The 26909-nt window shown below is 39.1% G+C and overlaps 2 protein-coding genes across 51 annotated transcripts; both read left to right on the top strand.

Annotated features, from left to right (window-relative positions):
• The first annotated feature begins 1321 nt into the window (after positions 1–1321).
• Positions 1322–20301, top strand: LOC123769926 (serine protease inhibitor dipetalogastin). Of its 50 annotated transcripts, none has more exons than XM_045761371.2 (13): positions 1322–2090; positions 5702–5794; positions 7528–7665; positions 9259–9411; positions 10768–10914; positions 11141–11284; positions 12000–12143; positions 12292–12450; positions 13550–13699; positions 14247–14405; positions 17253–17417; positions 19439–19606; positions 19805–20301. In XM_045761371.2, exons 1-13 carry the CDS (start codon positions 1979–1981, stop codon positions 19810–19812), a joined length of 1740 nt encoding a protein of 579 aa, XP_045617327.2. In that variant the 5' UTR covers positions 1322–1978; the 3' UTR covers positions 19813–20301. The 50 variants fall into 50 exon arrangements, with proteins under 50 accessions (XP_045617327.2, XP_045617340.1, XP_069157234.1 ...); XM_045761372.2 differs by having other exon boundaries at positions 1651–2090; positions 7531–7665; positions 12289–12450; XM_045761369.2 differs by having other exon boundaries at positions 1654–2090; positions 12289–12450.
• Positions 20302–22153: 1852 nt separating this feature from the next.
• On the top strand, positions 22154–26824 carry LOC123769932 (uncharacterized). The gene is made up of 5 exons (XM_045761394.2): positions 22154–22329; positions 22749–22831; positions 24862–24988; positions 25342–25500; positions 26623–26824. The coding sequence occupies exons 1-5, from the start codon at positions 22324–22326 to the stop codon at positions 26728–26730; spliced, it is 483 nt and encodes a 160-aa protein (XP_045617350.2). The 5' UTR covers positions 22154–22323; the 3' UTR covers positions 26731–26824.
• Positions 26825–26909: the final 85 nt, after the last annotated feature.

The raw sequence follows: 26909 nt of genomic DNA on the forward strand, positions 1-26909 counted from the left end.
GACCTATCAACCTCTGGAAGTTTATTAAGGTCACAATAGTTTACTGACCAGCCAGAAAGAATACTTTAGTCCAGGACTAAAGTAAACTCTCAGTGTATGTAAACTTTGATAGTCTAATGTTTAAAATGTAAGAATGTTTATTTTTTCTTCTTGTCCATCAATGTGTGATTGTTTTTAGAAAGAGTAACAAATATCTACAATGAAATTATTGAAATCCTGTCCTCAGAAATATTTTATAAATTTATTATTAATTCCTTAATATTGGTTATTATTATTATTAGTGTGGCATTGTGGCCAATCCGGTGCTACCTTAAGAAATACCTGCATCTCTAGCCACTACCAACCCACTCCTGCTATTTTTATGAAGCCAAGTCTGAATTAGAGATTGTTTTTTCCATAGAGTTAATACTAGTTTCAGTGTTTAGAGAGTGGGACAGGAGAGAAACATAAGGATAGGGGGGGGGAGAGGGAAGTAGAGGGGAGGAGAAGGATGAGATGAGGTAGAAAGGTAGAGAGGGGTGAGAAGGGAAGTGAAGGATGTTGGAGGAGACTGGGAAAGGTGGAAAGACGGAGAGAAGAGTTAGAGGGAGGAATGGAGATGGGAGGAGAGGGGAAATTACGTAAGAGGATGGAAAGAAGAAGGGATTAAAGGGAGTAGGAGGGTTAAGGGAGGAGGAGGAGGAGGAGAGAGAATATGGGAAGAGAAAGAGATGTGGTACTTTGGAAGGAGAGAGGGAAAAGGAGGGGAAAGGACCCGGAAGCAACCAGATACACTAGTGTGTTTACAAAACACACACACACACACATTTTATATATAACGCACTTGTGAACTATTGAGGTCGTTGTCCATGGCGAAGCGCAGTGGATGATATGCATGTTACATTGTCAGTCAAGTTAAGCGCCAGTAAATAACAGTCAAATTTATTCAGTCCAATCTTGTGTGAAAACTAATTCCTCTTTCCTCTCTAATGCCAGGAAAGACTAGAGAAACTCTTCTCTAGTCTTCTCTAGATACTGTGTAATCTTTCATACATAACGCAGCACCTTGCTGTGTATATCTAAGCTTGTTAATAAAAAAAAATCCATTCCAGGATGTTTTGGTTCTACCTTAATCAGTTAGATTTCTCCTCTTATATATTCCGTGCACTGCAGTTTATTTCCTAAACCCATGACAATAAATCTTGTATTTAAATATCCTATAACATTGGCTTCTTCACCTGTCTCTGCCCGTCATTGAACACATACATATATGTATGTTTTTTTTGGTCTTACGTGTTATTGAATACATGTTTCCCAACCATTAGTCAGCAGTGAGGCAAGCAATCATTAATGCACTGACCCCTAGCGAGCTACGAATGAATGCGCACACGCACACACACAAGCACACAAACCCTCTGAAAACCTGTATTGTGTCGTATAAACATTATTTTCTATATACTATCCGCATGAAACTAGAATCATTTAGTATTACAGACAAATGCGTCGACATTACTGTACATTCCTCAAGTCTTGTGCCCACAGAGGAGGGGCCCAGTGCCCACGGAAGAGGAACCCAGTGCCCCCGGAAGATGAGCCCAGTGCCCCCGGAAGATGAGCCCAGTGCCCCCGGAAGAGGAGCCTAGTGCCCACGGAGGAGCAGCAGCCTGGTAACCCCGGAGGAGCAGCCTAGTGCCCCCCGGAGGAGCAGCCTAGTGCCCCCCGGAGGAGCAGCCTAGTGCCACCGGAAGAGGAACTTGTAGCCCCGGGAACAGCCTAGCGGCGCACATCTTGACCCCGTGAAACCAGTGCTTACACAGGAAGATGCCTACAAACATAAGCATAAATAATGCGCGAGCTGGAATTTCCCGTCGGTAAAACCTGTTGCAGGAGCCGCACCAGTGTAACGTCAGGTAAACTTCATAAACAACATCATGGCCTTTCCAGGCGAGTTGTAATCAGTTGCTTCTACACGATACGGCAGTAGACATGCTCTAAATATATGTGCGTGTGCATGTGTAGGAATCACAGTAGCGGGAAGAGCCCCGCCTTCCACATCCTGCTGGGGAGGACGACTTCGAGCACAGCCAGTATCGCGCTCACTTTAACCGCGGGTAGGTGTTCAGTCTTTACGTTCTTATATAACTCTTGGTTTTGCTATAGGTGAGACTTACATAAATATTTGTGAAGCTATTTAAATTTAATATATGTGAACCTGTCGTGTTAGATTGCACAAAGTGGAAACAGTTTACTGGACATATGAGACAAGTCTCGAGGAGAAACATGTTGTGGAACATCACGTGTGGGTCGAAACACTTATGACCCGTAGTTATTTATTCATACGATCGAAACCTATCATTTGAGCTCCTGGTGGTAGAGATGACAAGTGATGAATTGTGTGTGATACTCTGATGGCGCAAGGAAGAGGTCATTGACACCATAGGGACGGAAAAGAGGACAATAACAGCTGACGGAGGGCTGTCACAGGTGAGAAACTGTTGTGACAGGTGACAAGCGAGAGGTGGCTGTGACTAGTGAGGGAGGGACTTGCCAAGTGAGGGAGGGACTTGCCAAGTGAGGGAGGGACATGGCAGGTGAGGATACATGGTGTATCCGGGACAGATTCCTGTTAGAGGTTATACAAGTCATTGTTTTCATAGTTATTAACATGCATGAAGACGCAGTGTTTCCACTGGAAGGTGTTTTGGTTGTTGGGTCGTTAAGTTGGATCATCAAGTCATTGTCTCATAGGGTTATTAAGTTGTTGGTCTGTCGGGTCGTTAAGACGGCCGGTCGTTAAGTTGTCGGGTCGTTTAGATGGATTGAGGGATGAACAAGCTATTGGCTCATATGGTCGTTAAGTTCTTGGTTCGTTAAATGGTTGAATTGTCGAGTTGTTTCCACCGGTTGAGGCGGAATAAAGAGCTTCCTGTTCTGCCTCCGGTTATGGTAGACATTAAATTTTTCTCCACCCTGGCAGTGCCTTTAAGAATCTTATATGTTGTGATCATATCCCCTCATAACCTTTTACGTACCCACTTACGAAACCTGCACATCTTTCGTTAATCATGGTGGCTTTGTTTACATTTATTAAAGTTTACAGGCCGGAAAACGTGACAACCCGAGGTTATTATTGTTATAAACAACCATTTTAGTGCCTCGGAAATCATAAAATGTTTAATGTAAACAATGCTGCCATGATTGAAGATGTACAGGTTTCGTAAGTAAATGGTTGATGACTCCTGGCAGAGTACGTGGGAATTCCATGCTTGGGTTATGCGGAATTATAATATAGTCATATCACTTTACCATTTTCCGTAAAATATACTGTACATTTATGCATTAGTAAAAATTATAATATAAACTAATATAAATTAGCTTACAGAAACTAATGTACTAAATTGTTTCTGGCCTTTGGGGGATTTATACGTCAAAATGCGAGGTACTATTCGAGAGGATGAGTCGATTGATCTGAGGTTGATTGATAAAGATTAAAGATTAAGACACCCAAAAGGTGACACGGGCATGAATAGCCCGTAAGTGGTGGCCCTTTGGAGTCATCTGTGGAGGTGCAACTGTACCCTGCGTGACGGGAGATGTCTCCCCCGTCTGATCTGAGGTGATATTCACACGATAACATGTGCTCTTATAACATGTGACGATGTTCAGATGTTCCTCAGGAGTGTGTGTGTGTGCGCGCGCGCGCGCATTTACCATTTGTCTACAGAATCGAGCCATTAGCTATTAACCCAGCCTAATTCTAACCAATCTATTTTTCCTCTATTATATCTACTACATATATTTATCTCTAACACATGCGCATGCACACAACCCCAGGAACCAACCTGTAATAGCTATCTAACTCCCAGGTACCCATTTACTGCTAGGTAAACAGGCGCATCAGGGTGAAAGAAACTACCCATTTCTTTCCGCTTCCGCCGGGAATCGAACCCGGGCCATTAGGGCTACAACCCCCGAGCGCTATCCACTCAGCTGTGTGTGTATGTATGTGCGCTGCAATAGTCGCGGTACTTATCGGCAAGTTGTAAATAAAAAAACAAACAAAGAGAGTCAAGTTCAAGTATGTTTATTGAGACAAGAAAGAAATAATAAGAGAGTCTGTGCACAGCTGCGGGCAATTCCCAAGGGAGCCCGTCTCTTGGGTACACACAAGTAACCTCGACCTGACGATAATGGCGCCCCGCTGCTCAAGTAATCCGACACGGTAAACCCAGAATCCGGCTCACACCCTCATCACCCATTAAATGACACCGTGAGAAAAATAATGTAACCAACGATGCAGAGGCGCCCTGGGAGTAGGCGGAGGCGGTGGCTTTCAATGTCACAAGAAAGATTTCTTTGGAAATGTTGGTGACGTGAGTGAACCAGAGAAGATTGTGGTTCAGAGCGCGGAGCGTCAGTTACTGCAGTGAAGGCCGACTGAACACCCAACGTTATTTATTTAGTTTACATTGCATAAAGGTAAGACTGAAATGCCAGTATTATAAAATAAGTTAAATTTTTATACAGACAAGACTGAAGACATTGTTATAGATTAGGTTAGGTTATATAAAGGAAAAACTATTTTGTTACAAAGTGATATGTTACAGGCTGGTGGTAGTACACGGTGATGTGTTACAGGCTGGTGGTAGTACACGGTGATGTGTTACAGGCTGGTGGTACACGATGGTGTGAAGATCATCATATCTCACAAGATATAGATCTTGTGAGAGTCAGGACTGAATCCTGGCGAGGGTCAGCCATGTTATTCTCTAATTTGATAAGAGTCGATTCACATGACAATGATGAACACATTGTAAGGAATGGCTACTGAAACAAAGACATTGAGATGTCATCCCATCCTCAATCTATGTACAACCCAGCCTCATTAACATTGGTTAAATGCTCAATTATTAACCAAACGTCCACTTGTTAATGAATGGAAAACACTTTAATCAGAACCCACAACTGATTGTGCTGGAACTCCTATCGAACAGGGCTTTGCTCACTTCTGTTCGAACAGTGCTTTGCTCCCTTCTGTTCGAACAGTGCTTTGCTCACTACTACTGTTTGAAATACCTCAGTTCTTCAGCCAGAAACTTTACATGCAAATAATTCAGCTCTTTTAAATTAAAACAGATTAAACAGTTGATTAAGGCAGCGTCTGGGATGCTCTCGGACGCAGGTTCGAATCCTCGTCACGGCCCTTGTGGATTTGTTCATTTAATTAAAACAGATTATCGATAAACACTTAATAAGTCAATGAATGATAAATCAATACATTTAAATTACCACTTAACAGATACATAACTGCATAACAATAAATACATTTACCTGCATTACATACAACGGAATGAACGCGCACCAAATGGGAAAATACACCATTTTAGTGTTGGGACTCCCCAGAATGTAAATCTACCTCACGGGATGAGTATGGGATGCATAATAAAGAAATAAGTTGAATAACATGCGTTTCGCATGTCAATATATATAAAAAAAAATATTATGATCAGCTGAAAACTCTAAGGAAAAGACACCACAATTTCAGACTTTATGGGTGTCGCCATGGGAGCAGATCGCCACTTGTTGGGACCGGTTCCCCTATGAACGTCCCCAAGACCCAACTAGTCTCCTGACAACATTTAATGACACTATCCTAAGCGTCTGGCTTACAACCTTTGACAATCATTTTTTTTTTTAGAGATATTGTAACTTACTTTTGCAGAGTCGCTAACGAAAAGGATGGCATTCTCCATATTCGTGGTACTGACCTTTCATATACTGGCATTCTCCACTCTACCTGTCCAGCCTCAAACAGGTCAGTGTACTAGCTTCATCAAGCGAGACGTTTCTTGACTACTACTACTCTCTCCTAGTAACCAATATACGGAATATCATTACCATAACTAGCTTTGTTGTTTTTATAACTTGTTTTATAAAAGATTGAACTAAAGCTTGAGAGACGTATTTGATATACCGATGTTCAAAAAGAAAAAATACATATTACAGACAAAATAAAAATGCAAAGTTTAACATTAAATGAAGGAATGCGTTTTCTGATTATAGAAAATATACAATTTTCAGTTTTGAGTTAATTGTTAATATTCAACACCATTGTGTTATTATATATAAAACACTTTAAACAAATAATGTATTTTTAAAGTTAAATAGGATTTTTTCCTTTTATATAATTATTTGCGTAAATAAAATAAATTGTTACATATAAATGCTAAACAAAATATTAGATGCACAGAATTTTACAACAAGTTTGCTGAACATTGTTAACAAATTATGCATTATACATAAAATATTTAAATTTTAGACTTGTTATTATCTAACTAACCAAAAATGGGAGTCGGTATCGGATCAAAATCTACCAAGTCCAAACGTAGCAACAAGGAAGGATAAATATATGCACCACTGAGAGGTGAGCTGTTCCGTTCATTATATACGCGCTGTTTTCATTAGTCTTTGACTAAATAATTCATGACTAAATTATATTTGCTGGTTGATCAATATGGCCTTAAGCCCAACACCAAACCAAACAGCGTGTAACTAGTTGAATACATTATATAATGTGTATATTATATATATGTATATTATATATATATATATATATATATATATATATATATATATATATATATATATATATATATATATATATATATATATAACGTTTCTTCCAACAGCATGTAATCAGTACTGAGAGAACATATATACGTGCTGCTCTTAGCATACTAATAACTATCTACGGGCTCACCATAGCCCGTGTTACTTGGAACTTTTTGTTCCAAGTAGCGAATCTTTAACAACTTAGCATACTATTCAATAAGATCTTGCATAAGCGTTCTTTCATTGTAACTACGAGTCGTTGAAAATGCAGCGGTTACTCTGACACTCTTTCCCATGCTTATGGTACATCTATGTACCATGATCCACAAGTTAAGGATAAATTGCCCGAAACGCTGTGCATATTAATGGCTTCAGGCATTGTATGTACTGGCTATATCTATAAATCCAACAATATGTTTGTAACTCATTTTCAATGTATGTACCTATACCTGAGTACACATCTAAGGTGCTGCTCCTGGGGACCCACTATTGTCCTATATGACAGCTCATTTGGCTTATCAGTAAGCTGTGTACACACATATGTTTCAGCAGTTTAAGGCACAGGGATATAAACTGAGTTTTACTTATGGGCTATGCACAAATGTAAAGTATTCTCGCGTTAGTCAGTTAGCACTTGTGGTTGCCTTAATAACCCTCCAGAGGTTGATAGCCATGGAGCCCAACACCAAACGCTTACAGAATCCTAAGCTGTCAGCCCCGTTTGTCAATGCATATACACTGAGTTTAATACCAGTCCTAAACTATGCTTTGAACTTGCTACTTGAGCAATAACCGTATGTGGTGGCCCTTAAGATCCCACTAGTGATTGATAGCCTATGACCTAACATTAAATCAGCTTGTAATTAATACAATGAATACATGTACACCGTGTCTCCTAACAGAATGTAACCAGTACATACCCAATGTGTATTCCAGCAGCGTGTAATGAGGAGTGCGAGTACATATACAACCCGGTGTGTGGCAACGACGGCTTCTCATACCCCAACCTCTGCTTCCTCCAGCGGGCTAGCTGCCAGAACGCCTCCCTAAGGCTAGCCAAATTCGGTCCCTGTAGTAAGTGCAGCTGTGATGTGTAGCCAACTGATGTGTATTACACTGTTGTAAATCCTTATGAGCATTGGTACCACCCCTTATAGTTTGTGTAGCCCTTGTTATTATAGCCTCTTCAGTTAGTAGACTGATGTTAGTAGCCTCTTCAGCTAGTAGGCCACGTAGTTAGTAGCCCCTGTGGTTTAAGCTGATAACCCCTGTAGCTAGTAACCTCTACAGCTAGTAGCCTGGGAGGTCCGGAGCTGATGTGGAAGAATCACGTTACCACAGCTAGTAGCCTCCATCTCCCTCTCTCTATATCTGTCTCAGAAAATAATACGATGACCCAAATAAATTCTTCCGGCGCTAATATAAAAACCCTACGGAAAATACAACCCCTGATTTTATTTTAGGCTTCATGAAAATAGCAAGTGTCACTATAGATGCCGTTATTTTTTAAAGAGCATAAGGCGACCCCGACTCGCCTATGGCACTTCCATAACCCCGACGTTTCATATTGGAAAGTTGGGCGAGGCTAGCGCCAAACGTCGGGCCCCAACCTCGGGCAAACATTATCTTTCATATAACTATAAATTATATATCCTAAGTTGATTCACCCTTGACCAATCGTGGTGCGTATCCCTTCAGTGACCGTGTTTAGCTTATCCCACGTTCATACGACTCTTGTGTAGTGCCGGCTTAACGCATGGGCTCAAGGGGAAATTGCCCATTGTGTCCCCACGATTCTCTAGGCCCTATGCTGCCATTTTGTTCATGAGAGTTCTCTTGTTAGAGTGGATAATTACGCGACCTCTCGTTGAAAAGACCTCCGATTTAAATCCTCTTTAAATTATGTTTATAATATAAATAATTTGTTCGCAAGTCTGTGAAAGTAATCCTGTACCTCAGCGGACTTTAGGGCCTGTCACTTGGGCATGGGCCCAGTGCATTGCTTTGTCCAGGGCCAACAGTGCTGTTAAGATGCTCCTGATCATGTGAACCTTTATAGAATTTCTGTCACAAAGTTTAACTTGCAACTGTTCTTCATTCGGTAGAAGTACTCGACACAAGATTATAATTGTAACTAACATTTGTTGAATAAACACAGGATGTATGGACCTACCCCGCACCTCGGTGTATATACATAGTTAACTTTACCTCTAAATGATGTCTAAAACTAATGTACATTGGCCGATTGGTCAGTAAATTAGTTGTATCCTCAATAGGCCTAGAGAGGTTAAAATGAATTAAGTCTAAAATCAAACCTAATTAAGTTTACAGTGAAAAAATATACAAAATCTTGAGTTATGAGGTTATGGTTTCATGTGAATATTTAACAAGCTCCTTGACGGTGTGAGTCATATCTTGCGTTACAAACGGGATATTGCGACAAGCTGTGAGAAAAAATCCGTTGCACAGAAAACGTAGATCTTTGAGAGCCATTACTTTTCATAGTTGCATTTGCCACGTTGGTTACCATAACGAACAAAGCGTGACCCATTAGTTGATAAAACAGCTTGGATTTCTCACGAGACTGAGCGTGAGAATATTAAATGGCTGATACTGAATAGCAGGATCGATTTAATCAACTGATCTCAAATATACGTCTGTCGACAGCTGTGCCCGACCCTTGCTTCTATTTGTGTGACCGCTCGTCCAAGCCGGTGTGTGGGTCGGACGGCGTCACCTACAACAGTCCTTGTGTCTTGCTCTACTACTCCTGCTACTACACCGGCAGGAACCTCGTCATGCGTCACGCCGGATCCTGCAGTACGTTCAATACTTCCTTGATAATAAAGGAATATATATATTTACACCACCTCGCAAGGGATATATTTACAGAATAGTGTATCCCGCTTCTTGATGTATATACAGTGTGTTTAGTTTAGTCCTGGACTATGTTCAGGACTAAAGTATACTTGCTGGTTGATAAGTAATTTATTGTGTTCTTAATAACCCTCAAGAGGTTGACAGGCCTTAATAACCCTACAGAGGTTGATAGGCCTTAATAACCCTACAGAGGTTGATAGGTCTTAAAAACCCTGCAGAGGTTGATAAGCCTTAAAAAACCTACAGAGGTTGACAAGCCTTAAAAACCCTACAGAGGTTGACAAGCCTTAAAAACCCTACAGAGGTTGATAGTCTCTCTCGGTTTTTGGAGAGCTTTAAATCCCTTGGGCTCTATACGCTATTTACCGTTCTTTATATTCTTGAGGTAATTTGTTCTATCCTATAATCCATACTTACTCTAGCGTTCATTCCACGGTCTCTCCCTTTCTATCAGCTGTTATTTATTTATGTATTTATTTATATACAAGAAACTAACAAATAATTTTAAGTAGATAACTATCTTTACGTTGATAATTCCAGGATGGACCGAACTCAGTTTGTAAATGTAAAATTTTTGGAAATTGTGGTGAAACTTTTAGTGATGGGGAAACATGGATGGTTGTAAAAAAGATTCAATAATTGGGATATAATTACTGACCAACCAGCAAGTTTGGTGTTGGGCTTAAGGCCCATCAACCTGTGGAGGGTTATTAAGGCATCACAACAGCTTATTGATCAACCAACAGGTATACTTTAGCCCTAAACATAGTTCAGAACTAAAATAAACTGTCAGTGTGTATATACACAGAGAAGCTGGGTACACCTCTGAGTATATCCCTGATGTAAAAATAAGCTTAATAATAGGGATACAAGTAGGGTTATATGATAATAGAACCCAAAACAACGATTTCAAAATAGAAAAGAAATTGGCCAAATAATAATTTAGAATCAAGGTTCCAGATATGTGGAGTAAGATTCAAAATAGAACCATAAACGTAAACTTAATGGGATTTTTCATGTATGAATTGAAATAATACATGACGATTAAGCGAGCAATATAATAAATATGAATGTTGAATATGAAGCAGTCACCCAGCTTTCGAAATGTGTAGTACCAAAGCGACTATGGCGGTATTGTCCATATAAATGAAGAACGTCAATAATAATAATTCCTTTTCATGAATAATTTCCTTTTTGTTTCATGCATGACGATTTATTTGAATAATAAAAACTTGATCAATATGTATTATTGACAAAGAAACACCAATAAGTTTTGTTATGATCCTCTCTTGGTAGGGGTGGAGCGCCCTTGCCCTACCACCTGCCCTGGGACCAAGGCGCCCGTGTGTGGGTCTGACGGCAGGACCTACACCAACCAGTGCTTCCTCACCCGGGAAGCGTGTGCTGGTCGGAGTGTCACCCTGGCCAAGGAAGGTCCCTGCAGTAAGTAGAGTCCCTGTAGGAAGGGCGAGACTTTACTGTGAATAGAGCTACCTTATGGGTTGCATCCTGTGGAAGGTCAGTCGTCATTGCCATTTAAATGAGAAACGCATAAATTATAGACATGATTCGTCAGTTCTAACCATGTATGATCAACCCCAACAATGTATTATTAGCCCTATGAATCACGTCTCGGACCATTATCAATGTTCACTAAACATGTTTCCAGCTTCAGCTGCTTGTCCACAAATATGCACCAGAGAGTATGTGCCTGTGTGTGGCTCCAACGGGCTGACGTACCCCAACCAGTGCGTCCTGGACAGCAAGATATGCGAAGGTCTACAAATTACCAAGTCCTATGATGGTATCTGCAGTAAGTATCTTATTCATTTGTACTGCTGCATACATTTTTTGTTAACTCCACACAACAAGGATATATTCACCGAGAAGTGTAATTTGCTTATCGGTGGATATGCATTTAGTTTACTTTAGACCTGTATCATATTCATGACTAAAGTATTATTGCTGGTTGGTCAGTAAGCTATTGTGTCCTGAAACCCCTTCTGAGGTCGACGGGCCTTAACCTGAACCTTAAACCAACGAACCAAAAATCTTCGACATTTATAATGAATAGTCCGTAAAACTAACCAAGCAGCATTAGCCCTAGCCATGTACCACGTGTCGTTGAACGCCAATCACTAGCACAAACAACATTAATTGAAAAAATATACTGTAACAATGCGGTGGGATTGAACTCTCGTCCAGGGTCACCCGAGACGCGCACATTAAACCTTAAGATGGGAGAAAGATTCCACCGCATTGTTTCAAAAACTGTTTCATGGATAAGCAATTAAGAACATAAAAATGAAGGTAACTACAGAAGGCCTATTGGCCGATACGAGGCAGCTCCTATTTATAACCACCCAATCTCATTCAGAAATATGTCTAACCTACATTAAAAACAATCAAGGGATCCTACTTCTATTATCCCCCTTCAATATTGTGGTTTCATTGTACACATTTTCATAACTATGCAATACGTGTTCATCAATAACATTGTATCATGTTTCCGCAAATCCCGTGTCAAGATCCATCCGTGTGTCGTCAAATATGTACAAGGGAGTACGTGCCGGTGTGTGGGAGTGACGGCTTGACGTACTCTAACCAGTGCGTGATGGAGAGCAAGGCTTGCACCGGCCCACGGGTCACCAAAGCCTATGACGGCCGCTGCAGTAAGTCAATACTCCTTGTACTTCCTCATTAACATGTGAGAAATTTTAAGAATTCATATTTCACAATTCTTACACATAGATATTCATTTTAACTTGCTATGCATATGGCTGCCAGCAGCACTTATGGAACCCAATACCTAACCAGCAGATCTGGGGCAGCAGCCACAGCAACCCTGCAACATCGCCTGCCCCGTCAACTACGCCCCCGTGTGTGGCAATGATGGCAAGACCTACGGCAACGAATGTGCTCTGCGGGCAGCCTCCTGCAGGAACCCTACCATCACCAAGATCAGCAACGGTGAATGTGGTAAGGCACCTTTGTAACACGTACTTGTGTGTATATATGTATACACCTGTATGAATATCACCATTCATGATCAATTAGTTTGAGAAATAAATGTTCTTTTGAGTGCATATATCATGAAATTCCACTTGATAAATGTTCTTGGTGAGCGCATGAATCAGAAATCATCACTTGATATAGGTTCTTGGTGAATGCATGAATCAGTAACCTTCACTCTCCCCGGGAGATCCTTTCTCATGTAACACTTATCACGACTACAAAGTTTCTGTCTCATAAAAGTCTTTTTTTATGTGTTAAATACGCATGATTTAATCAGAGTTTACCTTAAGAAACCCACACTGGGTCACGCTGTTGTACATGGTTGTAGTCGAGAACACAGTCCCTTCGCCACGTTTCCTCTCACCTAATGCCTCTGTTCACCTAGCAGTAATTAGGTACTCGGGAGTTAGGCAACTGTTGTGGGCTGCATCCTAAGGGGGGGGGGGGGGTTAGTAGTTCGACCTTAAGACTTTGGGGAGGGGAAAGACCTCGATACAACCCGAAAGTATATATATGTACAGTGTATGTGCATATATAGCAGAACATGACGCTATTCTGACATAAAATAAGTTATCATTTACCAATTTATTTATCCTTATAATAAGGATTACATAATTATGGCACTATATTCGATACAGCTTAGACTGGGACTTTTTTTTTATGCCAAGCTCGTTGGCTAATAAACTATTGCGGTGGCCTTGATAACCCTCCATAAGGTAGATATCCCTTAAACCTACCACCAAACCAAGGATAAACTACTTATTTTAGAAATGAATATTACTATAATCAGTACTTAACGGATCGTACAATAAACTGAACCATTGTACGTTAAGCGCCTCACCTTCACCATTTGAAATAAAACGGACAGTTTAGGGAACCAGGAAATAACCTATCCCCGGCAGCGAATGATATCGAAACCATTCCCAATGTCCGTCCTAAGCACCCCCTCCACCAGCAACGGTGAAATAACTTGAACTATGTTACCAATTTCGTTTGAGCTGCTCCAAGCGCCCGCGGATTTCTGGAATGAAATAGAAGAGTACATCACTACGCTCAATTCCAGGTACACGGCAGCAGCCATGTCCGGACGCCTGTCCTGCTTCGTATTCCCCCGTGTGCGGCAGCGACGGTAACACATACACCAACGAGTGTGTCCTCAAGGCAGCAAGTTGTCGTAACTCCTCACTTACTCTCAGCTACCCTGGACAATGTGGTGAGTCACTTCACCAACTCTTAGGCTCTAGCCAGTTTGCCGAGTGACTTCAAACAAAAAACTAAAATCAGTATAATAATATTGAGCAAAAAATAAATAAATTTCAAAGTTAGTATCTCCCCTCACCGATCATTAAAGTAAACGTGCTCAGCACTCTTATATAAACCTAGAAAATATCATTCCAGTTGTAGCAATAATAATCAATAATTGAGCAGGTATTTAAAATTTAAAAATAATGTCCATACAGCTCTCAGCGAAGAAGTCAAATGTAGCTCAGAAATCAGTTCCAGTAAAGAAATAATGAGTCAAGAGAAGTCTATGTAATATCGTTAAGTTGCATAATGGCATTATTAGAATTAATAAATCCCTCTTCGGCAAAAACGTCACATACAAATCAAACATTTATCATTAGTACCTTTCTCTACAATCAGGCCCACTTGAGCCCAGGCTAGCAATGCAATTCGGCAATTTAAAGTCCATCATATTGCACTTAAAATTTAAAGTTAACGAAAACTAGTTCCAAGTAAAGCAGCCACCACCACTACAGATCAACTCGAGCAGCGGCCATGCCCGAGGCCCACCTCCTGCTCCACCAGATACGACCCAGTGTGTGGTAATGACGGCACCACCTACAGCAACATGTGCTCCCTCGACGCCGCCGCCTGCCTCAACCCCGCCATCACCAAGCGCTACAACGGAGAATGTTGTGAGTCACTGATCCTGACTGCTGTATAGAGCACCTCTGTTCTCACGCGCTTTGAGAAAGCAATACGGTATTTAGGATCATTCTGATTAAGGTTTCTTAAAAATATATTAGAAGGATGAGAGGAGAAAACACATATCGAAAAGGCCTATTACCCCGCAAGAGGCAGCTCCTATTTATATCCAGTCAAAAACTAAACATGTTTAACCTACGCTTGAAACAATCCTGCGATCCCACATCTATTATAACAGATTTGGCCGTGAATACGGAATGTACCATCTCGTACCCATACGAGATGGGTACTTAATTATAATACAATACAATACAATACAATTTTATTTAGGTAAGGTACATACATACAATAAATATTTACAAGGATTGTTTAACTTATAGGTATAGCTAGTACATACAATGCCTAAAGCCACTATTACGCAAAGCGTTTCGGGCATAATACTGTATTGTGATCATATATGATCATATAGGTAGTTGATTGCACTCTTGCCATGACATCCCAGCGGTAATTGAGAAACTGACTAAACAAATTGGCGGACCACGACGTTTCGGTCCGTCCTGGACCATTCTCAAGTCGATTGTGTGTGGTCTGGTCAACTTACTTTAGCCATGTTATTGTGACTCATCGCCTGCAAATTGGCGGACTTCATTTAATCATTCGTTTTGTTGGTGACAGGCAGCTTGTATATATACATCAGGCTTGTATATATATCTCGAGACTTCTCCAGAGGTCGACCTACTGACCCTCTCCAGGATGCACCCCCCACAACAGTTTACTAACTCCCGGGTATCTATTTACTGTTAGGCGAACAAAGGCATCAGGTAAAAATAAAAAAAACGTGACCCAAACGCTTCTGTCCTGTTGCGGGAATCGAACTCATGGCCATTCAACTTTGAGCTTACTGCGCTGATTATTGTGCAACAGGACAACCACGGAAGTTGACATAGCACCAATATTTTGACCAGAATCAAAGTGCAAATTTAATATTCATTAGCCTTTTCTATTAAATTTCAAGATTCATTTTGTTCAGCCACACTGAACGCCATTTCAACTATGCATGGTTTCTGCACGACATTAAACATACTTCACCGCCCTCAACTCGGGATAAACTTTAGCTATAGGTCAGCAGTATAAACAGTCTACTTAATGATCGGTCAATTGATGCGTCTCAGGACAACTTCCTGCTGAAGACCGCTGCCCTAACACCTGCGGCAGGATATACATGCCCGTCTGCGGAAGTGACGGGCTCACGTACTATAACCTCTGTCTACTCAACTTAGCTGCCTGTAGGAACGGCTCTCCCATCTCTGTTGCCAGCGAGGGTCGCTGTGGTAAGTGATGACCGACGATTTTGAATGATTTCAAGGAATGTGTAATAGTTACGTCACTGTTAAGTTGATAAGCATGTCATTAGTGTCACATGATTGTACATAAGAACAAAGGTAACTTCAGGAGGCCTATTCGCCCATACCAGGCAGCTCCTATTTATAACCACCCAATCCCACTCATTTATAACCACCCAATCCCACTCATCTGGCGTACGTCTGGCGTCTTTGTGATGATGACTAAGGCACTATTCACTAAGATAATGGTGATTACTCACTAATATGATAACTGGAGAATATTCACTAATATGTTAACTGGAGAATATTCACTATAATAACTAATGGGGATTACTCACTCATTAACATGATGTCACAGGTGACTAATCACTCGGGTTGATAGCACAGGTGACTAATCACACGGGTTGATAACACAGGTGTTTATATTCACAGTGACTCAGGTCGCGGCTCGTCCACCCAAGAACGATCCTCCCTCGGGCTGGTGACGGCCACTCATTCACCAGAGCTCGTTCATGCCCACTCGAACCCAATTGTGCCTGCTTACAAATTTTGCTCATAAATTAATTCAATTGATAAAAATGTATATATTTTTCAAATATAAACTTAAATATTATAGGTTATGCATAGATTAGTATTAGATAGATTAAATGGTTTATTTACATTGACAAATAAATGAGTTTATTGTATGTGCGCTTTGAACACTTGAAGTAAGCAAAGCAGTGTTCAGACACACATAATAAGTTAATCATTTCGTTTTAAACGTTTTGTACATTTATAAATAGAGAGAATATCCTATCGTGATGAACAGTAGCTAAGTGGTCAAGCATCTTTGTTCATGATTGTAAAACATTTTAAACATTAATCACGTCTGATTATGTTCGAAGTTTTATCGAAATTTGCTCACTTTCTATGTTCGAATTACAATTCTAAATCTTCATCATCGTATTCCAAATATAAATAATTACCAACAGAACCTTAATACCTTATCTACCCTATGCCTAGCCATACACAAAAGTATAATACAAACAAATATTAATATATATTTAAGAAAGTAACGATTTTAATCAAATATACAAAATTACAAAGGTACTCTTGAGTACGGTGGCAGCTTGGACGAGGCTAGTTTGGATGTGGATAATACACTTCGTTACCTGAAACTACCAAACATTAGTTTGCTGTAATTAAACTATTACCCTATCTTGTAGTATACATATATTTTAATGGTTATTATATAAAAATATAACGTATTTTACGGTGTTCTTAATGATGCGTACTATGTTATAGCCACCAAAGAGAAAGATGGACAAACATATGATAGTGATAATGTTTTCTTAACCTGTGACTGCAGGCGAGAAAAATAGATGTAGTCTGATAGATAGATAGAATGCTGATTGATATATTGGACCAGGTTATGACTCAAGATACATATGACGACTAAATTGACCCAATTGATGAATGAGTTAACTCAATTAACTGTGGTGTTTGCCGCCACAGACGAGAGAGGGTCGGGCTCCTCTTCCTCCACCTGCCCCACCTCCTGCGGCACTGAGTATGTTCCTGTTTGTGGCACTGACGGCGTCACCTACGATAACCAGTGCCAACTTGATCGCGTCTCGTGCCGCGATGCCTTGGTCACAAAGAGGAATGATGGCCCTTGTGGTAGGTATTGGTAGCTCTACCGTCTTTTTTCTTGGGATCGGTCGTTCGAGGCTCCTATAGGGCCCAAGTGAATGAAACGTTATTATCCATGTTTATTGTGTTGACAATTTATATGAGGGCGGAGATCATCTAATTCCTCCATGCTCGAGTGGCAGCCCAGGGAAGGCTTAAAGTTTTAGTTGAGCAGCAATTAGATACTTTTGGAATCCTACCTTATTATGGATGTTCAGTAGCGTGGTTGATAGAGCTACCGTTTTCCGTTCTTTGGGTTGTGATTCAAGGCTCCTAGGGCCCAAGTAAATGAAATAAAATGTGTGTATATATATGCAGACACACACGAAAATCATTTACTGACTTATTGCTTAGTCAGGATAAGCTCATTTCTTTCAGCGCTTGAGCACAGCCACTTGATTGTTCATCGTGAATTCTCCTTGGTTTCAGAGGGCAGTGTATTGTGTAACAATTGTATTGTGTTAATTCTCATCATTTCTGGTATGTTGTTTGGTCATCATATCTTCAGCCACGTTATTGTGACTCATCGTCTGCATTACCTAAATGTTCGTTTATCCTAAAGCCGCTGTTTATGTATAAAAAGCACTTTACACGTAACTACTCACAACTGATAATTTTCGAACTTTTCTCGAACAGGGCTTTATTCACTTTCTATGTTTAAATCGCACTTTTAAAATGCTTATGTGCTGAAGGAACCCCTTAAAGGCAACGCAGAATCTTGATCATCTTCACCCTTAAATAAGGTGTGAGTTTGCGCGTCATGACCTGAAAGTTTTTGACACGACCACAAAAGTATTGGTCGCTGTTTGCATGTAAATGGTAACATTTTGTTTTCGAAGTACGAATATTGATTTCAACTCTTGTGTTTGTTAAAATTAATCATTCACTGCACTGTGGTCGTGTAAATTATGCAAAAGGCAGCACCAACAAACACACCGATGACGTGATTTCTCCTCATTCCATCCACTCTCTTAACTCTTTCCAAGATTTATTTTGAAGCATTGAAAGGAAAGGATATTAACAGATTTTTTGTTTAAGAAAACAGAAAATATCTACGGTTTAAGTCACAGGAGAGACTTTTGTAAATATGCATATATATATATATATATAATCACAATTAATTCCTCCGCTCGACCTCGACCACGGTTTTTGACCACATGACCAACTGGTCAAGCTGTCCCAGCACGTGGCCTCATGTATATCGTTTAGTCATTCTAGAGGGGTTTTAGCGGATATCTTTCCTGTCTATCCCTTGAATGTAGGTCACACTACTTCCTGTGGGGTCAAACTTCGCGGTGACAAATTGTGTTTACAGCGTAAAATGCCAATAATTTGCTATATTGGGTTTTTGTTATTGGCATATGTGATAATTATTACATTATAACATGGATTGAATTTTGTACAGCGTCTCGACCATTCCCTATGCAAGACCCACCGATACAGCTCATTATTTACATCAGACATTGTTGACATAAAACGAACAAATCCACAAGGGCAGTGACGAGGATCCTCGTCACGGCCCTTGTGGATTTGTTCATTTGATGCATCACGTTATTGTGATCTCTGTGTGTGATTGTTGACATAACTCAGACGTAGCGTCATTTGACCCTCAAGGGCAATAGCGTAATGTAAATTTCTTTCTGAATAAAAAAAAACAGGAATAACAGCAACAATGAATAAAACTAGAATGCATTAGTAGTAATATTAATACTAATAATAATAACATTTATATAATTATATACAATTCAATCACTAATAAAAGTCAACACACATTATAATTTGTCAAATATAATAAAATTAAAAATAATATATAAGAAGAAAATTAGTTGTAGTGACAGTAATACCAGTAGTAATGATAGAATACTTATTACTGGTAATACAAATAATAATAATTATAAGAATATAAGAAATAAAACTAGCAATAAGTAATAAATTAACACCAGCACTTAACAATGACGTCACGTTACTTAACTACATAATAACGTATCTGTTCACCACATCTACCTCAGCTTCGTCAGGGGGATCCTCTGGAGGATCTTCCTTGTGTACGCAAGCCTGCCCCATTACCTACGCCCCAGTGTGTGGCAGTGATAGAGTTACCTACAGCAACGCCTGCACCTTCGGCAACGCCGTGTGTAAAGACACCTCCCTCACCAAGCTCTATGATGGACCATGCAGTGAGTAGTCCCCATGGAGAGAGAGAGAGAGAGAGAGAGAGAGAGAGAGAGAGAGAGAGAGAGAGAGAGAGAGAGAGAGAGAGAGAGAGAGAGAGAGAGAGAGAGAGAGAGAGAGAGAGAGATCACTGGACAATAAGATATCAACTCTCAGATCACAATATGACACCCTGTACTAACCACCTATACTTCCTATTCCAGGAAACTGAACGGAACTTCCTCCACTCCACTGCTAGTTTCACCAGTGTCAACGATGCTCTGGCACTCCCGGTTGACTCACCAACGAGGACCCACCACAACACTAAACTCATACTCATGATGTACTCAGCGCCATGGTTTTATTTCCCATATAACTAATTCACCCACACCCTCAGTCATTGGCAGTCCTGGACACTGGCAACCTCGATAATTAGTAACCCCGGTCAATGGTAACCTCGCTTACTTGCAATGCCAGTCAACGGAAACCTTGGTTGCTGGCAACCCCGGTCACAGGCAACCTCGGTCATTGGCAGTCTCAGTCACTGGCGACCCCGGACACTGGCAGCCTCAGTCACTACCCTGTTCACTGGCAAACCTGGACACTGGCAACACCATGGTTGATGGCAGTTACTTCCAACAGCAACAAAAAATGTGAAACAAATGGTAATTTTATATATAACATTGTTAAATTACAAAGCAATAAATTTGTGATATGGTAACATTTGTGTCAATTACACCCGCTCCCCTCCCCCCCCTCCCTATACCATCCTGCCCATTCTATTATTATACATGACAACAGAAAAATGGCACATAATAATAATAAATTACTGTACCATTAACCTAAAAAAAAGCTTCAACACAGGAGAACCCAGACAGATGATGTCGCTTGCAACACCATAGCAAGAGAATATATATTAAATAGAAAACAAAACAATGCTTGTTGCAATCCCCATTGTTACATCAACGAGGTCACTCGAGCTGAGAATTGGATAGGTGTTGGGTTTAAGCTCTATTAACCTCACGAGGGTTATTAAGGACAGCACAATAGCTTACTGACCAACCAGCAAGTATACTAAGTATACTTTAGTCCTGAATATAGTCCAGGACTAAACTAAACTCAGTGAATATACGAGAAACGAGTTACACATATCGGTGTATATATCCCTGCCTCGCTTCTGGTTTGGCATTATGCTTAAGACCCATCAGCCTGGGGAGGATTAATAAGACCACCATAAATAGTTACATACCAACTAGCTAGAATACTTTATTCATGAACATAATTCAAGCCTATGGTACACTCTTATTGAATATAAACCGAGAAGCATGATACACACTTAAATATATCATATATGTATGCTGATGTATGATATGCTGGGTGATTGCTGCTGACACCGCAAAATAAAGACATTAACATAGAAAGCGGCGCCAGTGCGAGTGCATGAAATCTACTTCAATGGGGTCACCATTTTTGTTGTCATGCTACATAATGTAGTAAAAATAATAATAAAATAATATAAAAATAGTTTATTAATGCAATTGTAAATAAATATAATAAATGAACAGAGCAAAAAATATAAGATAAAAATAATATAGAAAGCAACTAGTACGCAGTGCTTTCTGAAATAATGGCATTCATTTGGGTTTTAATTAACGAAATGTAACTCAAATACAAAATAAATTAGAAAATGGAACACAAATCTAATTGTTAACCCAGTATATTCAAAGTGGTTGTCCGAAAAGAAGATTTTGCATGGATGTGGAACTAGAGTGGATTCAGGAATCACCATTGAAATTTTACTTAGATTTCCTATTGTTTGCTGTATCTATGTTATTGTCTCGTTGCTTCATCCGATGGAACCTGCTATATGTTATATCCTATTAATTAACACGTTTCTCGCGAATGCCAGGAAAACAGCATTCAAAGATCAGTAAAGTTGTTGCATCTGGTAAAATAACAATCATGAACCACCGCATACCTAGGAATACGATACAATATCTGTGATTGTCCTGTTATCCGTGATTTCAGACCAAATGGTATGAAGTACTTTGAGTTCTGTAATTACTCCATACACTCAATATCAATATTGAATGATATTTTTGTGCTATACCCAGATTTTGCTAGTGGAGACTCATAGATCAGCGTTACATTTCATGTTCTCTCCTGATTCCATGTATGACTAACCATCCTGTGAGATGGGGATATTAGATGAACTTATAGCTAGTTTTTAATCTACACTGTAATCTTTCATTTAGAAAAGGGTAGCAGCACAGCTGTGAATACCTAAGCTTGTTAATAAAAAAATACAGTAACTAAATAATAAAAATAAACACTAGCAGCATTGGTTTAGTTTAGTGTAGATTTCAGTCCTCGCAATCTATGGAGGGTTACAAAAGGCCATCACAATAGCTTATTATAAACCAACCAGCAAGAATAGTTCTCGACGAATGCCCCAAGACCCAATAAAGTTCTCGATGTATATTCATTATATTAATTAATATAATATTAACATAAACCTACTATAAGAACATTATGTAATAATTGAGATTTTACTGCTGACTCACTGTAACCTGTTGCTTATTGGGGTTGAGGGTGCGGCCGCATATTTATATAGAGGGGACAGCCTTGCTGTTCCCACATTGTTCCCGACAACACGCGTGTATAAAAGTCTGTTATTGTTTGTGTTGCTGCCTTCACAAACCCAAATTGTTCTTACTACTGTAAACTTCTATTAACAAGCATAATGCAGGTGAGTGCTAACATAACGTATTTTCAAATTATTCTTCACTAATTGGGTTTTAGAACATTTAAAGATTTAGATCATATAATTATATATCAGCACTTTATGGAAACAGAAGCTTTTTGTAAAATCAGATAATAATATAATTTATTTGAATTTGCAAGAAAAGCTGAGCTTTCAAACAAAGCCCAAAAGGCGTGTTGTACATATTTTCCTAATATCGTACGAAATTGCCTGATACAATCGATGAAACATGTCAGTCCAACAACAGTAAACTTTTAAGCTGGCTCCTAAGTCCCCAATTACTCCTACTGGAAAGTATTGATGAAATGTACAGAACATTATTTCCTTACAGGAACGTATTGAAGTATATATTTTTGTACAGGATGGTAATTGTCACATATTCAGTAGAATTGTTCTCTCAATAGGTCAATGCTGGAGTGTGGTACATGCTACCGTTCCTACTCTACACTTTTCATAGTGCTGGGAGAGTCAATTGCGCTACAAGAAAGTAAGTGCTATGCAATTGCTAATATCTTTGGGTTTTAATTAATTTAAAAGCCAAGTTGGATCATTCCCTAAATATGTATATAATAATAAAAGATTTGTTCGTGCAAACAGAAAAGACAATTTATTAATTTAAGCTTAATATCATACTCGAGATTTTTGTTGTTGAGCACACAAGTTCAGGCTATTGAACAGCGTCACAACTTCAACCTAAGAGTATGCTAAAGTACTCTAAAATTCAGAAAATATTGATCTTGTTTCTCTGTTCTCTTATTGACACAATAGAATGTTTTAATTACATAAGATTTTTTTGTTGTAGCTTCATCTGTAAGCCACTGTAATATACAATTATATTTTACTGCATGTCATTATCCTAATGTAAACAATGCGAACTTGTGAAATATTCGCTACGTAAAATATTGCCTGCGTGACTAAAGGTTTCCCACCCCTGATCTGCAGTATAACATACAATCACCGTATAATATGCAATCACAGTTTAATATGCAAACACAGTATAACATGCAATCACCGTATAACATGCAAACACAGTATAACATGCAAACACCGTATAACATGCAAACACAGTATATGCTAAAACAATAAAACATACAACTCACTTTCAACGCAAGTATACTCAAACAATATAATATGAGCGGGACTTGTTCATTTAGAGGTGACGACCGCCGGAGAATAGGATGTGCTCCGGCTACTTATAGTAGGGATTTCCATTCTCTTATAGTCCATCCTGTCCATGACAAGTTACAGCGTACACAAGCCAGCTCGCCAGCCTATATAACCTAAAAGCCTATTCTTAGGTAATAATGTATAATCTAACAATATGTACGGAATTAACTAATAACGAGCTTACTTATCTTATTTTCTGTATGATGTAATTATATCTTCTGTTAACAATATACTCTCCGCAGTGTTCATTTGATTACATTTCGCCTCATTAGAATTCATCACGTTCCAATATTATGTTAGTATAAATATTATCGTTTAATAATGATTTGATTATTCACCCTATTTGTCTGTTCTTTTTCTCTTGGAATATTTGAAAAATGATCTGGCGTGTTCTACATATTCTTTTATAAATTAATACTAGTTTTGTAGTGTTTTTTTTTAATTGCAATTATTATTAACAGTCATTTCAAGTTCAAGTTCAAGTATGTTTATTGAGACAAGAAAAAAATACATCTCAAAGGGATAGAGTAGCTTAGGCTATTTCTACCCCCCTCTACTTCAAGTCCCTCAAGGGGCGCACAAATTCAGTGAGTACAAATACACAAATCACAATACAACATTTAACATTGCATATTAATATAGTAAGTGTTACAATCATTGGGGCAAAATTCTTGTAGTTCCTAAGTATTCTGTCTATCATATCATTATCACACATCCAAACAATTTGAAGTGGTACACTACTTATTTCCTTATTTCTATGGTTATCCATAATTTGACACTTTAATACATAATGGTCTTCCAAGTTCAAGTAGGTTTATTGAGACAAGTTAAAAAAAAAAAAAAAAAAAAAAAATATCATAGATTAGCTTAGGCTATTTCTACCCCTTCCCATACTTCAAGTCCCTCAAGGGGCGCACAAATTCAGTGAGTACAAATACAAGAATCCCATGTAACATATCAGGTTAATATAGTACTATCTAAGAGTATAATAGTGTACATCCACCGCACTAGATTTTAACCCATTAACGCTCCAAGATAATATTCTCACTCTACTTTCATCCATGATTTAATAAAACTACCTTTGCCCTGTCTGTCACATTCCATGAGATACGAGATTTTCTCAGACAGACTCTCCCAACACTGTAACATTTCTGCTTTCTCCTCATTTACACCACATCATGAGTTTTCTAATTTTCTCTTATGGGCATACTTGAACTCAGTTCATATTTAGTAGTAGCGACTTCAGTTATTTCATATTCAAGTCTTATATAAATATTTTACATATAAATTCCGTCTGCAGACCTTTTGATCACAGTACTTGAATTATCACCATGGGATATATATGACCAGGTGTTCCATGAGCGCGATTCTGAACTCTACAACAGGCATCAGTACTCAGAACTTACCTGACTACATCGTCACTGGGAATGCCAGATGTGCACAGGCGGCTATCAGATGCCCTCTTGATCTCCTAAATGTAAGCAAAGGCTGGATATGTAAGTCATTGTCATTTCAAACTTTTGTTTAGAGAGCTGCTGTTGTTAGACTTATTGATAGCAACAATTTCAGCAATACATGTATGATATTTTCTAGCATATAATATATAATATGACCGTAGACTGCAATATATGCCTACATTTATTATTACTTTTATTTTTCACATGTAAACTGGTTTTCATGCGTAAAAGTGCATAAGTTTGCACTCAATAATATATAAATTACGACTAGCAGTAATCATTCATTTAAAATTGTTTATATCAATTGTTTTTGTATGAAATAATAAATTTTACATCATTATATCCGATGAAACATAAGTTGGTATTATTCTAGCATCTGATGGTGCATCTTGGTAGCTCACTGGCACCCATCAGCGGAGACGCGGCCCAGAAATTGTGTACATTATTCAAGCAAGAAGTCACACATGCAAACCAAGGACGGGTGTTTGTTCAGTGGTCTGCTGACAAGTGCCCAAACACAAATGGTACAACGGTACGCAATTCTTGCTCTTCGCCTGCCTGACAGCTTCCTATTTACACGTTTATACACAGTCTCCGTGGTGTAGTGGTAAGACACTCGCCTGGCGTTCCGCGAGCGCTATGTCATGGGTTCGTATCCTGGCCGGGGAGGATTTACTGGGCGCAATTCCTTAACTGTAGCCTCTGTTTAACGCAACAGTAAAATGTGTACTTGGTTGTAACAACGATTCTTCGCGGCAGGGGATCGTATTCCAGGGACCATAGAATTAAGGACTTGCCCGAAACGCTACGCGTACTAGTGGCTGTACATGAATGTAACAACTCTTGTATATATCTAAAAAAAAAAAAAAAAAAAAAAAAAAAAAAAAAAAAAAAAAAAAAAAATGTGTTAAAACGAATTGGCAGCTTGAGGTTGAGAAACTGTTAAGCTTATAGAGGTTCTATTAGCCAACGACTGTGTCTCAGGATGCAACCTACAATAGTTTATAACTCCAAGATACATATTTAATGCTAAGTGAATAGCAGTATCCGATGTATGGGAAAAGTGCCCATTGTATTACCTGGAAACTTTCAAATCAGTCCTCAGTCCTGCTTAGCATTGAATTGTATATATAGATATTTAACATCAGTTTTTACAATTAGGTGTAGATAACCTAACCTAACCTTGGACGTAAAGTTTGCATATGACTAACATAACAGTAAACAACAGTTATACTATTAAATATACACTATCAGATGAAGCCTACTTCTCATTCTTTGTATACTGAGAGTTTAGTTTAATCTGGATAAGGCAAACGATTTACAGTTTTTAACGCCTCATTCGAGGTGCGAATGATTACAAAAAAGTTACCAAATCAAATGGGAAAAATTACATTTGGCAGTTGGAGCAGTGTAAGGGTTATGACTAATTCCGAACTAGATCACCATTATCGTTGCATCAGTAGCGGGAGAATGTATTTCTCGGTCTATCTCTAGCAGCACTAGGAAATATTTCAATTTATATAAACTTATATCCCTTAAAAATATTTATAAATAATATTTTCTTTACTTTAAATATGTTTTAGATGGTAATATAAATTGCGCGTTCTTGATGTAATACAGCAAATGAATTAATATTTCTCTCTCTCTCTGGCAGTACTTGGGGAATTTGTGCTGCTGGAAGTATGACATCGGAAGTACCCAGACCTACATTCCTAATGCTGGCTGCCAAGATACTGTAAAGCCTACAGCACAGATCCTGTGAATTTTCTAAGAAACTTAATTCAATTTAAGTCACCTAAGACAACATTTTCATAAATAGCCACACAAATCTTCCAGGATGCCCTCTAGGATAATCTTCCACCAAATGACCTTTGCTTGCATGATAAAAATTATCATGCAAGTTACGGCTTAGTAACCCATTAGAGGCTGATAAGCTGAACC

The sequence above is a fragment of the Procambarus clarkii genome, chromosome 45, assembly GCF_040958095.1.
Source record: "Procambarus clarkii isolate CNS0578487 chromosome 45, FALCON_Pclarkii_2.0, whole genome shotgun sequence".
NCBI classification, from domain to species: Eukaryota; Metazoa; Arthropoda; class Malacostraca; order Decapoda; family Cambaridae; genus Procambarus; species Procambarus clarkii.